Consider the following 14494-nt stretch of genomic DNA (forward strand, 5'->3'; position numbering starts at 1 on the left):
CTGTTGCCTCTGGGGCCCGACGTTCGGCAGGGACCGTCCGAGATGGAACCATGGGAGCCCCTTGGGCCTGGTGGTAAGCCCAAGGTGTCCAAAAAGGCCACTGCTGAACTGCTTGCGATTCAGAGTGGGAGTCCTGGAATAAAGCCTCCGGCACATCTGCTTCCCGATCGTGGGAGTAGAGGCTACCTGCCCGGGATGAAGCCGAGGGGTGTCGAGAAGGCCACGGTGGAGCAGATAGGCCTTGGGCAGATGTTCCCACCGACCTGGTGCTTTTGCGCACCGGGGAACGGTGCCGTGAGGTACTCCGGTGACGCGATCTGGTCTGGGACCTGCGACCTGGACGGTGCCGGGAGGTCGACCATGACCGAGAGCTTCGGCGTCGAGAGCGGCTCCAAGTGGAGTGGTGCCGGTAACGGTGCCGAGACCTGGAACGGTGCCGAGACCTGGAACGGTGCCGAGAATAATATGAAGGCGACTGGGAACGGGAACGGTGCCGCGAGTCTGACTGGCGTCTTGTCAAGGAGCGGTGCCGGGACTGCGAGCGGCGGGACGACCGCGAACGGTGCCGAGATCTTGAACGGCGACGGGACCGTGATCGGGAGTGGTGCCGGTCCGGGGCGCCGACTGAAGGTGGACGGATCAGGGCCGGCTTCCCAAGCGATCGGACTACCCGCACCGGCGGTGCCAGGGGTGGTGGCGGTGCCGCATCCGAGATCGCGATCAAATCCCTCGCCACTTCACAGACTTCCGGCGTGGATGGGACAATCAACTCAACCACGGCGGGTGCCGGGGAGATAGGTGCCGGACTCGACAGCCCTTGGCGAACCGGAGTTGACGGCAACGGCTCAGCAGACACTACTGTGGCTGCAGGCACCGGCCGGTGCATTGGAGCCGTGCCCTCTTGCCGCACCACGGGCGGTGCCGGGTCGGCAGGGGTCTTAGGCTTTCTCGCTTGCGGCGAGAGCGAGCGGCTGTGGCCTGACTTGGAAGCAGGCGTCCGGTGCCGAGGAGTAGACGATGCACCGGTTCGGCCCGGTGCCGAAGAGCCGCTTTTCGGTTCCGAAGAGGGAGCGCTCGGTGCCGAGGACGGAGGGGTTAGAGCCGCCTCCATGAGGAGTTGTTTAAGTCTAATGTCCCTCTCTTTCTTTGTACGAGGCTTGAACGACTTACAAATCGGGCACTTAGCTGTTAAGTGCGACTCCCCCAGGCACTTCAAGCAGGAGGAATGTGGATCCCCCGTCAGCATCGGGAGATGGCAAGCCGAGCACGGCTTGAATCCCGGGGAGCCGGGCATGAGCTCCGGCCCCGGGGCGGGAAGGGCCTAAGCCCAGAACCCGACTAACTAACTAAACTCTAACTAATCAACTAGAACTAACAACACTATCTAAATTAACAACTTAGAGAACTATATACACAAATAGAATAGAAAATTGAGAGAATGCTAGGGAGGTGGAGGTCAGCTACGCTGCACTCCACAGCTCCAATGACCGACACGGGCGGTAAGAAGGAACTGAGGAGTGGGTGGGTCAGCTGGGGTATATATCCGCGGCCATAGTGGCGCCACTCCAGGGGGCGCCCAGCCGACCCACTGAGTTGCTAGGGTAAAAGTCTCCGACGAATGTGCACGCGGCGCGCACACACCTACATGGAAAGGATATGAGCAAGCACTCGAAGAAGAAACTGCTGAACTCGAATTAATATGCAAATTAGATACAATTAACTCTGGCCTAAACAGAGACTGGGAATGGTTGGGTCATTACACTAATTGAATCTATTTCCCTATGTTAAGTTCTCCTCACACCTTCTATGGGCCATCTTAATTATCACTTCAAAAAGTTTTTTTTCCTCCTGCTGATGATAGCTCATCTCAATTGATTAGACTTTTCCTGTTGTTATGCATACTTCCACCTTTTCATGTTCTCTGTATGTATAAATATCTCCTGTCTGTGTTTTCCATTCTATGCATCTGAAGAAGTGAGCTGTAGCTCACGAAAGCTCATGCTAAAATAAATTTGTTAGTCTTTAAGGTGCCACAAGTACTCCTGTTCTTTTTACGGATACAGACTAACACGGCTGCTACTCTGAAACCTCTCATCTAATGGAATTTCTTCTTTCATGGCATGTGCCTAGAAGGAACAAATGTAACTTTTCCCCTCTTATCTTCTTCTTTACATAGCATATATACTGAAATGGGAGTGGAAACAACCACTATCAGTTATAAAGGCTGCAAAACAGTTAAACCTGACCTCTCATGCAAACTTAAAAGGAAGAGCTGGGCCATATTTGCCATGGAATTTTTGTTAGGGCTTCCTGACCCTTCCCAGCAAATCCACAACAATTTCGTTGCCTCTAGGATACAAAGGGGCCTCTTAATTGGCCAAGAGGATTCAGCCAACTTAAGAACATAAGAACGGCCATACTGGGTCAGACCAAAGGTCCATCCAGCCCAGTATCCTGTCTACCGACAGTGGCCAATGACAGGTGCCCCAGAAGAAGTGAACCTAACAGGTAATGATCAAGTGATCTCTCTCCTGCCATCCATCCCCACCCTCTGACAAACGGAGGCTAGGGACACCATTCCTTACCTATCCTGGCTAATAGCCATTAATGGACTAAAACTCCATTAATTTATCTAATTCTCTTTTAAACCATGTTATAGGCCTAGCCTTCACAATCTCCTCTGGTAAGGAGTTCCATAGGTGCGCTGTGTGAAGAAGAACTTCCTTTTATTTGTTTTAAACCTGCTACCCATTAATTTCATTTGGTGGCCCTTAGTTCTTATATTATGGGAACAAGTAAATAACTTTTCCTTATTCACTTTCTCCACACCACTCATTATTTTATATACCTCTATGATATCCCCCCTTAGTCTCCTCTTTTCCAAGCTGAAAAGTTCTAGCCTCTTTAATCTCTACTCATATGGGACCTGTTCCAACCCCCTAATAATTTTAGTTGCCCTTCTCTGAACCTTTTCTAATGCTAGTATATCTTTTTTGAGATGAGGAGACCACATCTGTATGCAGTATTCAAGATGTGGGCGTACCATGGATTTAGATAAGGGCAATAAGATATTCTCCATCTTATTCTCTATTCTTTTTTTAATGATTCCTAACATCCTGTTTGCTTTATGACTGCCGCTGCACACTGTGTGGACGTCTTCAAAGAACTATCCACGATGACTCCAAGATCTCTTTCCTGATTAGCTGTAGCTAAATTAGCCCCTCATCATATTGTATGTATACTTGGGGTTATTTTTTCCAATGTGCATTACTCTACATTTATCCACATTAAATTTCATTTGCCATTTTGTTGCCCAATCACTTAGTTTTGTGAGATCTTTTTGAAGTTCTTCACAGTCTGCTCTGGTCTTCACCATCTTGAGCAATTTAGTATCATCTGCAAACTTTGCCACCTTACTATTTACCCCTTTCTCCAGATCATTTATGAATAAGTTGAATAGGATTGGTCCTAGGACTGACCCTTGGGGAACACCACTAATTACCCCTCTCCATTCTGAAAATGTACCATGTATTCCTACCCTTTGTTCCCTGTCTTTTAACCAGTTCTCAATCCATGAAAGGACCTTCCCTTTTAACCCATGACAACTTAATTTACGTAAGAGCCTTTGGTGAGGGATCTTGTCAACGGCTTTCTGGAAATCTAAGTACACTATGTTCACTGGATCCCCCTTGTCCACATGTTTGTTGACCTCTTCAAAGAACTCTAATAGATTAGTAAGACATGACTTCCCTTTACAGAAACCATGTTGACTTTTGCCCTACAATTTATGTTCTTCTATGTGCCTGACAATTTTATTCTTTACCATTGTTTCAACTAATTTGCCTGGTATTGATGTTAGACTTAGGGGACTGTAATTGCCGGGATCACCTCTAGACCCCTTTTTAAATATTGGCATTACGTTAGCTCTATTCCAGTCATTGGGTACAGAAGCTGATTTAAAGGACAGGTTACAAACCATAGTTAATAGTTCTGCAATTTCACATACGAGTTCTTTCAGAACTCTTGGGTGAATGCCATCTGGTCCCGGACACTTGCTACTGTTAAGTGTATCAATTAATTCCAAAACCTCCTCTAGTGACACTTCAATCTGTGACAATTCCTCAGATTTGTCACCTACAAAGGATGGCTCAGGTTTGGGAATCTCCCTAACATCCTCAGCCGTGAAGACTGAGGCAAAGGAAGAACTTCTCATTGCAAACAGCTACACCAAGTATCATGGGGCAGAAATGCTTATTAGGTATGTTCAGAAAGCCCACCTCTCCTTTTCTAAGCATCCAGAAGCCAAGGCATGCCAGACAGCCAAAAAGGAGTACTCATGGCTAACAGAGTGGTGTCCCAATCACAAAGATGGCAGAGGTCACATTGCTCTGGTGGCCAGGTTCTGTCCCCATATGGCCTGGGTAGGTAAGAGAGTCATGGACTCCCCAAAGTAATAGAAAGTTATTCAGGAACATGGTTAGCGAGTGACAAGTTGGGCTTGTGGCCAGGCCACTGACAGACAATGTTACATTGCCCCCAGTAAGCAAAGGAAGACCACCTGGGAACAGAAGCCAATGAGGAGAAGGCAGGCAGGGTTATGAGGGACTTCCAGTACTGCTTGGGGATGAGGAGGGAGATACCAAAATTTGGGCAGGTGCCACATCAAGGGAAGATCAAAATCAAGGATTATCACAACTACAACCATAACAAGGCTGCAGGTGTCAGAGGCCTGCAGGTGTCTGAGTTGTCCCTTCATTTTTCAAAACAGATCAGAAGAAAGCTGGTGAGAAGGTCACCCCAAGATGTCACTTGATGGAGCTCATATGCTCAGTGTATGTTTGTGGAGTGTTGCATCTACTTTGCCACCCTTAAAAGTTGGGGTGTTTGATACTGCATGGGCAGCGCTCCCCTTAAGTCCAGATTTTGGTTATCTCCTGGAGGTCCTTAGCACATTTAGGGTTATCCCACATCTTTTCATTACTAATTCTTTTTGCATAGGAAGAGCCTGTACTATAGCCAGTGCAGATCACCAGGATGGAAAATGCAGTCATTGACTGTTGGAGACTGGGGTGTTTTATGCCATACATCAGGAATTACTTAATACGAATGGGGATTCCTAATATTTAAGTTTCTTCCACTTCCTAGTTCACCTTACAATTTTGACTCTAAGCAGGTAGGAATTGTGAGATGCAGTGTTATCCATTAGACCACCTCTCAGACAGGAACACAGCTAGGTTTTGAAGTGGATAAGGTTAATGGTCAGGTGGCTCCTGACATGAGCCTTACTCATTTGGATGGAGTTTCCAGGGTATGGAGAAACTGCTGTTTAAAATCAAGCAGGGCTGGACCATTTTAAGGCTGTATGTTTCCCAGGCAGGAGGAGCATGGTCAAATATGCTGCCAATGGAGAGTAGTCTCCTTGGCTTCCACTGTAGAAAGGTCCAAGAAAACATGAAAACCAAGTGAGGAAGCACTTTGGGTAGGATTCACATGGACTTAGGCTCCTAAAGTGGCAGATGCTTAAGTCCAACATTTAGGCACCACTGATATTCACAAAAGCCCTACTCAGCTACTGTCTAATCCTATAGGTGCCTAACCTCCCTAGGTCTTAAGTTTATGGCATTAAAGACCCCCCAAGACAACTAAATGTCAGTGTCTGGGCATGCATACAGCTGGAGGAGTGGGGAGGCTGAGTGGCTAGGCTCTCTGGCTCCTGGAAGGAGGCTGAGCAGTCAGGCTCTGTGTCTCTCTGGCAGCTGGGCTAGAAGGCTCTTGTCAATGTCACAAGTGATTTTTTTTCCCCTCGAAAACCCTTTCTGCAAAAAAATTTCATGTTTGTGGCATTTCATTTCAGTCCATTTCAAAAATGCACAATTTTTAGAGGAAGGGGATGTCAGTTTTCCAGCCAGATCTAATGGGAGTGCCTGACTCCCCACCTTTTACAGCTGTGGAGTCACTTTTGCCTCAGTTTACCCATCTCCACACCATACACTACAACTCTGTAAACAACAGCGATTTTTAAAAATTTTGCTCTAAAAATAATTCACCTGATTTGACATCTTTTATGCCCTATGTCATTTCCAAACCCATTTTAAGGACAGTAATATGCTTTCAGAAATAGCTCATCTAAAGGAAATGCTAATATAACTCTGCAAAAATAGCATTAAAGTTTCTGTACTAACCAACCTATTTAAAAAGTGTTCTAAATTCGGTAATTCAATTTCCAAAGTAACTTGTCTTTCTTTTCACCGCAGACTAATTATGTAAAACCCACTACTATGTAAGAAACAGGCTTTTTTTAATGCTATGAATCAGCCCAGTTTGCAAAGCAGTATTAAACTTATTAGCTACTGGCTCTATTATATTAGCTCTTCTTCTCATTTCAAAGTAATTCAGTGATATTATAAAGCAAATCTACCAATTCAAAACTTAAGTAATCACTATTATCTGTCAAATATTTGAGTGGCTTTTCTGTTGGATAAAAGTAAGATTCGTCAGCTCTGTGAACAAAAAATTAACCTGTACATTTCTAAAAAAATCTTGATTAAAATTCCATACATAAGCATTCTCATAGAAATCGTATTGCTCTCAGTGGCATTAATTCTGCTGTAGTTTACGAACTTTTACCAATAAAAATCAAATCAAGTTTCAAAATAAATAAATATATTCCTCCAAGACTAACTACAAGGAACTAAAATACAAATAAAAAACCCTCACATCCTAATTTTATAGTTTTTATGGTCTTAAAATTAGTAAAAAATAAATATATTGGAAATCTTACTTCTGACAAACTGATTCTTTGAGGGACAGTTCCTATAATATCTCCGCTCGTTTGTACAGCTAGCCCTGAAGGAGTGCCAAGAGTCCTCCCAATTTGACTCTTAGAAGTTAAGGATCTGCTTCTTTGCATACTAAGGATTCCATCCTTATTTCCCTGGTTGCTAGAGGTATGAGGTCGTGGCAACAAACTATTTGGGGTTGCAGGTCTGCTTCCTGGAGTCGATGGCGCTGGAGGCCTGTTGTTCTGCATATTGGAAGTCTGAGGCCTACTGTTTGAGATACTGGAGACCTGCGCTCTGCTGTTAGTAGGAAGCAGTGGTGATTTGTTTCCTTGCAGCTGCAGCTGAATATTTTTCCCAGTTTGACTTGGCACTTGAGGCTTTGAATTTTGGCCTACTGTGGCTTGAAGATTTCCTGGATGATGTGATGTAACTAAATTAATATGTGGACTACTACTTGCTTCTTCCCAGAGTGCTAGGTCCTTTTCAATGTCTGCACACAGAAAAAAGACAACAGTAACATTAAAATAAAAAGAAGGATACACTGAGGACGTGTCCACATGGAGACTTGGTGCATGGTAAGCCAGGGTCTGAATGTACAGTGCTCTAGCCTGCTGCACACTAAATTGTCATGTGGACCCTGTGATCACGTACTAAAAGTTCCATAGGGCTCTTTGATGTTCTGCTGTTTGAAACAGCAGGTCAAAGAGCATTTTTGGTATATGATAGCAGGGTCCATATGGGCAGTTAAGCACAGCAGGCTAAAGTGCTGCAGATGTATATTGCACACCGTCTGTCTGTGTAGAGAAGCCTAACATATGTAATCTCTCTTCTTCGTGATTTTAAAATTGATTTAAAGTATGAATGAATGGTGAACACAGCTTGAGATTGTGGAGAGAAAACCTACTCATCATCTCTCAGCCATCCCTGCAATGGAAGACAGAGAACTAACAATCCAAAATATATGTTTTTGCAAGCCATTTCTCCAAAGTTCATTCCTCAGAAATGGAATATGACATCACTTTGTAATTATCTTTTCTTGATATGAAAGGCATTAAAACCAATAATAACCTCCATTATTTCTCCCAAGTTATATTCCCCTTAACTTCTATGAGGTTTCTCTTTAGTAACAAATAAAGACTGGGGAAAACTTTGGCTCTGAACAAACCTCAGCTCTTGTGAGGGTGGAATCTAAACCCGATTCACAATCTGAATTTAACTCCTGGATCCTATCCTTATAAGTGACCAAACATGCTTGAACTCTGGTGTGTTTGAAATTTTGACATATTCTGGATCTGAATTTTGTGGTTCCAATCCATCTCAGCATCTAATTCCATGGACACACGGTTTGAAAATGCACAGGTTTCACTAAGTTCAGCAGAAGCCATGCATTAAAATCCAAGAGTAAAATTTGGTCCATAAAGGGGCTTCAGCTTTACACAAGTCAAACTCTCAATGGGAGTTTCCTTTTCTAAGGTATTAAAAAATAAAGCCCTATCTAGGCCAGGACAATTGAGTGTTACTGAAGAATCTTTGCTTCTGAATTCATTCAAAAGCTATTTATGTTTCTAATTTACAGGTAAATTATATCATTACAGTGTGTCCAACAAAGTTACAGTAATAGTGGTTTGGGACTTTACTATGCTAGCAAAATGAAAACCCTCACAAGTAAACATGTCAAGGAACTTGACAAGACATTTGTTGAATCATCTAGTTTATGTTTCACCACTGTTGTCAATTTCACACCGTCACTGGCAGATAACTCTATTTAACTTTGTTTTGAGACACACAGTCAGTTTCCTTTAGAACCAACAGCAGTGTCATTTTGCTTTAAACAGTATTAGCCACATTCTCAGCAGTTGGGAACTGGCATAGCCCCATGGACTACAAGCTCTATGTGTATAATGAAGCCTCCAACCCACAGAAAATCTGCACTGCATTTGTGACTTAACAGCAAAGACTTCAGGATACAAGAAATCCTACAGCAATCCCAAACCTGATTTTCCAAAACTATTATTTAGAATCTATTCTCATCCACTTCCACCTGTGTTTACCAAATATGCACAATGTTTATACTATACATTTATAAATTATGAGTATACACAAGTAGAATTGGTCTACATTAAAATGTGCTCATATTTTATTAAATATTTTACTCATTTACTTTTTTAAAAATAAAAAACAAATTGTATCTGCTAGTCTAAAATAAGATATTCAACATGTTAGAAGACTGATACTACAGAAGGTGGACTCAAAATTGTCAGTGAAATCTCAAAGGATATACTATCCAGACTCTTTAGTGAACAAATGTTTTCCTACTAGCAAATTTACAAGGGTCATTATTGTTTATATATTTAGTAGACAGTTAAGGATATTTCTTATTGTTGCATTAAACTTAAAACAATTTAAATGAAACACTGACCTCATTAAAATCAAGCAGTTGTTTTCATTTTACCTTTTGAAATAATTACTGTATGCTTTTAAAAAAATCAATACATGTCATTTTGAAATTTGTAAGATATCTGGTTCAAATCTCAGGGGTCAACAAGCAATAATGTAAGTTTCATAATTTAAACCAAATGTGGTATGTGTTCTTTTAAATTAAAATTAACCTGTATCATTGCAAAATGACTAAACTCTTTAACTTCCTCGCCTTGATGCAGAGGAGATCATGCTCGAAAACTGATCTACAATATCCATGCTTTAGTAAGAGTTCTATAAACATTGTATTCTTTGTCCATGTTTCCATGATTTTAAATTAGTGATTGATTCTACAGGAAAAAAAGCTATTTTAATCACTTTCTCCGTATATAATTAAAAAGATTTTCACAACTGTTCAGTTTTATTTAATACATACCACATCTGTTGATTTTACTTCAACATCAACTTTTCCAACTAAATGAATAAACCTAGTTTTGAATTTCCAACACTACAGTATTATTTGATACACATCAAATACTGTAGTTGGGACACGACTTGGGATTTTGTCAGAAAACCTCCTGTTAATGTTATTTAAATGAAAATAACATGTGGGTAACAGAGTGATCCAAGGGTATCCTACTTATGTATCAGAAATACCAGAACAACAGTTTGATTCACAACACATTCATAAGGTTTTTAACACATTAAAAAGTTCTTTTTGTGATAAAACACATTCAAGAAGAGAGCAGTGACCACAGAATTATTCCTTCAAACCAAACAGAAAAGTTGCCTGAATTAGCTACCAAGAAAAAAGCCTCTCACCTTGTGTATAATATAAAGCTGCCACTGAACAGCTGTAACTTGTGTGACTGGCATTTAGATGAAAGCATTATGGTGCAGTCTGCAGGGAATGATGGGGGCACTGTATAGGTGAAAATTTGAACCTGCTAAAAATGTTGCATTTGCATCTGCTGAACCAAACCCAAATACTGCAAGTTTAGATTTTGTAAATAAAGAGAACTGCCCAGGCAAGTCTACATATTCCAAAACCCCATTCCTGATACACAGACAAATGGAGAAAACCAGTCACATGGAAACAGATGCTCAACAAGAACCATTCTGAAATAAAATAAAATACCTAGATCTCATATAGCACTTTTCATCTGTAGATTTCAAAAGCACTTTACAAAGGAGCTTAATACCATTATTTCCATTACACAGATGGGGAAACTGAGGCACGGGGAGGGGACATGACATGCCCAACCTTTGGGTGTGATAAATAGAGGGAGGGCTGGACATGAGGGAGCAACCAGTCAAGAGGATTTTGTGACCCTGTACCTTATCCCTGGAGTACAGGTAGTAGAAGAAGGTTGGCAATGGTGAACTGAACAGAAAGATTCTGTATTCTAGTATATCCAGCAACAGCGAAATAGACTATCAAAGGAGTCTACAACCTAGTGCCAGCTCCCAACAACCCAAACAATTGGGTGAGGAGAGAGAAGACATTTCAGAATATCTCATTACTCTTTGTGCTGGTGCCAGAGAACTGCAATGGAGTCTGAGGGAGTTACATGTAGTTTTATTTTAGAAATATGTACCCCAGTTCACCTGTTTGATATTATCCTGACTGACTGCAAGGAGTTAAATCAAAGGAGGCTGTTAGAGGGGGAAAAACAGGATATAAAACAAGGGCAAAGATAAGGTATGGCCCAGACAATACTAAGGGTTTTTGAGGAAACAATGGGGAAAATGATTAGACCTTCCCAGACCTAAGCCTAGGATCAAAGAGGGTATTAAAACCTTGACAATGCTGGCCTATGAAGAAGGGGGATTGAGTGGGCTGTCAAGAGCTGCTGAGGGAGAAGAGGCTGACAGAGACACTGAGAAGGAGACAAACTTAAGCAAGCAGACTGCCTCTTCCAACTGAGAGGTGGGAGTAACAGGGTTGAATGGAACTTACCAAAGCTTGCAAGGTAAGATTAAAGTTTAGGTAAGGAAAAATAGGTACATAGGTCTTTTCTGCTTTTGTTTGTTTGTTTTAACTCTTTGCTCTGCATGTTTTGTACCTTTTGGGTGAATACATAATGTTTTGTTTTGAGGAAGCTGTTTTTGAGCTACTTTAAGCAGCTGCCATCACAGGCTCCAGGAGCAAAAGTGCTTATAGGGGCTAGACACAGGTGGGCCTGTCATATTAACAGAGTCAAGAATCACAGGGGCTGCCATCTGGAGTCCAGTTCCAATGTAGCTGAATTGCATGGTTGACCCTTGAGAAAGATGCAGGAAGCCAGGCCTGTCACCTAAAAGGTGCACTTGAGAGAGACAAAAAGGAGATTTCTAACATGCAGCTCAGCCTGAAGCCATGTCAATGGTACATTATCAAATCACCAGAAGCAGCAGGATCAAGTGGAAGATTTCTAGATTCCACTGTTCCACAAAGGCGTGGGTGAGTGGGAAGAGCTAACTTTGCTTTTGGTATGAGCTGACCTACACCAAATCAGCCCCCAATAAGTAGGGGAAGGAGCAGGCGTGCTTTCAACCCCAAAAGTTTACAGAAAGGTAAGATGCCCCAAGAATTTGCAGAAAGGGCCTTTTGGGCACTCTGACAATCATGATGGGGAGGAAACCTCCTGGCCTAAGATATCATTGGGGGACGTAGGCATACCAGCAGTCCCAAATGTTGCTAAATGGGCTCCCTGGCTGCACCTAGAAATTCAATTAAAGGAGTGCTAAGTTTTTAGGCTTATCCTCAAAAAAAGACAGGTAAATGCAGGTATAGTGGGAGGGAGGGTATTTAATTAGGCTAAAGACCTCTATACATGTGGATGTGTCAGATATTGGATGAAACAAATGCAAATTACAACTCTTTGTAGGGATTTTCACATTTGCTTACTCAAGTCCAGTGCTACAAAGGGTGTAAATGTATTGTGTGATATCACCTGAGACAGTAATGATATTGTACATTTTACGCAGGGGGAAATGGAGGCAGGTATGTAATTGAAGTTCCTGAGGCTACATAGTAAACCAGTTAAAGAGCTGGGATTAGAATTCAGGAACTTCTCACCCCTAAGATCAGGATGCCTGTATTTATTTCTTCACATCTAAACTGCAGAAGCAGCAGAGTATGCGGATCCTATAGTTCTGTGGTTACTAAGAAAAAAGTGATCTGAAAATAGGTTTATATCATAACTTACCTTTTTGTGCATGTGCCACATCTTCATGCTTCCAATGTCACATTTGTTAAAAGGCAGACTTATTATTTTCTATGGTGTGGTCATGAAGTGGCATGACATGCAGCACATATATCATAGGCCTGCAGGGCTGTACGTGTGCCCTTTAAAAAGATGAATACTGCAAAAATATTTTCCTGTTATTCATTGTTTAATTTAACCAATCATCCAGAGTAAAATTGAATTTATTCTACAACTAAAGGGGTGTATGTTTTGAATCATTCATAACATATTTAAAGCTGAAGCAAGAAAATACTCATTACGATGAAAAAAAAAAGTGGAAACTGTATTCTAGATTTCCCAATGCATTTTTCAAGAAACACTGAAAATACTTTCACCCAAACTTTGGTTTACTTTACAGGGCCACCCAGAAAGGGGGGCAAGTGGGGCAATTTGCCCCAGGCCCCGGGCCCCGCAGGGGCCTCCACGAGAGTTTTTTGGGGCCCCTGGAGCAGCGGGGTCCTTTACTCGTTCCGGGGCCCCTGGAAAACTCTCGCGGGGCCCGGGCCCCCGGAGCTTCTTCCACTCCGGGTCTTCGGCAGCAATTAGGCGGCAGGGGGTCCTTCCGCTCCGGGACCCGCTGCCGAAGTGCCCAGAAGACCCACGGCAGGGGGTCCTTCCACCCTGGGACCCGCCGCCGAAGTGCCGAGTCTTTGGCGGCAATTCGGCGGGGGCCCCCTGCCGCGGGTCTTCGGGGGGTCCTTCCATTCTGGGACCCGCCGCCGAAGTGCCCCGCCGCCAAATTACCGCTGAAGCGGGGGCCCACTGCCGCCGAAGACCTCAGGCCCCCTGAATCCTCTGGGCGGCCCTGTTACTTTATTGTACTCTTAAAAAAATTACTACTATCACTACTGTAGCAGAGATTCTATCATACGCAATGGCCCTAATCCTCATCAACCGGAACTCTCATTAAATCTCAGAGAGGTGCTGACTGGCTTATGCCTCAGGCCAGTGTTTTATTAATACACTGGTCTGTTGAAGTCTTTTGGAAGATTTATAACCTGGGGGTCTAGCAACAATAATTCACTACCACTTGAGGTATTACTGAGCTATGGGAATAAATATGTAATGAAATATTCAGGATAGTTTTTTAATTACCTTACCATACACAGTCAATTTTAAAATCTTTGGCTTCAAATAAATGTCTTTTTTTCCTGTGAAGAAAATAGCAAACGAAGTGAAAGAGAGGTTACAATTCAATTTCTCATCTACCTTTGTCACTGTCTCAGACAGTGTTTCCTCTCCTTACTCACATGAGTAGTCCAACTGATTTCAGTGGGTTGCTTGGGTGTATAGGGTTTGTTGTTTTACGATTCCTTATCACTATACGCACCAGCTAGATGTTTTTCCATGGTCTGCAGTTCTTTTGCAGCTAAGGAGTCTTTCAGGAGTTTCTGGCTTGGGGACTCTCCGTTTCTGGCACCCATGACATCCAGGTCCCAAACAGGTTGATGCTAAATGCAGGTAAAAAGAAAGGGGAATACTAGAATCTTTACATGTACTTTTACATTTATATCTAAAGTACAGGGCCGCCTGGGGGGTGGAGGGGGGGCAAGTGGGGCAATTTGCCCCAGGTCCCGCAGGGGCCCCCACGAGAGTTTTTCGGGGGCCCTGGAGCGGGGTCCTTCACTCGCTCCAGGGGCCCCGGAAAACTCTCGCGGGGCCCGGGCCCCCGGAGCTTCTTCCGCTCCGGGTCTTCGGCAGCAATTAGGCGGCGGGGGGGTCCTTCCGCTCCGGGACCCACCGCCGAAGTGCCCCGAAGATCTGCGGCGGGGGCCCCCTGCCACCGAAGACCCCGGGCCCTCTGAATCCTCTGGGTGGCCCTGCTAGAGTAAAAGAAAGTTGGAATGATATGTTCTCCTAATTTAGGTAATTAAATGGTGCTTTAAAAGTTTAAAGTGCAATTAATAAAAATGTTGGCTTTATATCAAAATATTTATTGTGAAACTATTTATTTTAAGGTACAAATGGGTAAGAGATGGATTAGATTCAAAATATCTAGTAGTTTTAAGCAAAGCTATACTGCATAGAAACTGGTGCTCAAATTGAGGCAGCATATCAGGCCAA

General features: G+C 43.2%; 1 protein-coding gene across 5 annotated transcripts in view; it reads right to left on the minus strand.

The window, feature by feature from the left end:
• The window catches only part of C2H8orf34 (chromosome 2 C8orf34 homolog), a 281523-nt gene that overhangs the window by 22627 nt on the left and 244402 nt on the right, over positions 1-14494 (minus strand). For all 5 annotated transcript variants that reach the window (XM_045002946.1, XM_045002944.1, XM_045002945.1 and 2 more), the window contains exons 11-12: positions 13761-13881; positions 6782-7272 (exon numbers count right to left, since the gene is read on the minus strand). In XM_045002946.1, coding sequence (XP_044858881.1) covers positions 6782-7272; positions 13761-13881 — 612 coding nt within the window. The remainder of the gene's footprint in view (positions 1-6781; positions 7273-13760; positions 13882-14494) is intronic.

This window comes from Mauremys mutica, chromosome 2, assembly GCF_020497125.1.
Source record: "Mauremys mutica isolate MM-2020 ecotype Southern chromosome 2, ASM2049712v1, whole genome shotgun sequence".
In the NCBI taxonomy this organism is placed as follows: domain Eukaryota; kingdom Metazoa; phylum Chordata; order Testudines; family Geoemydidae; genus Mauremys; species Mauremys mutica.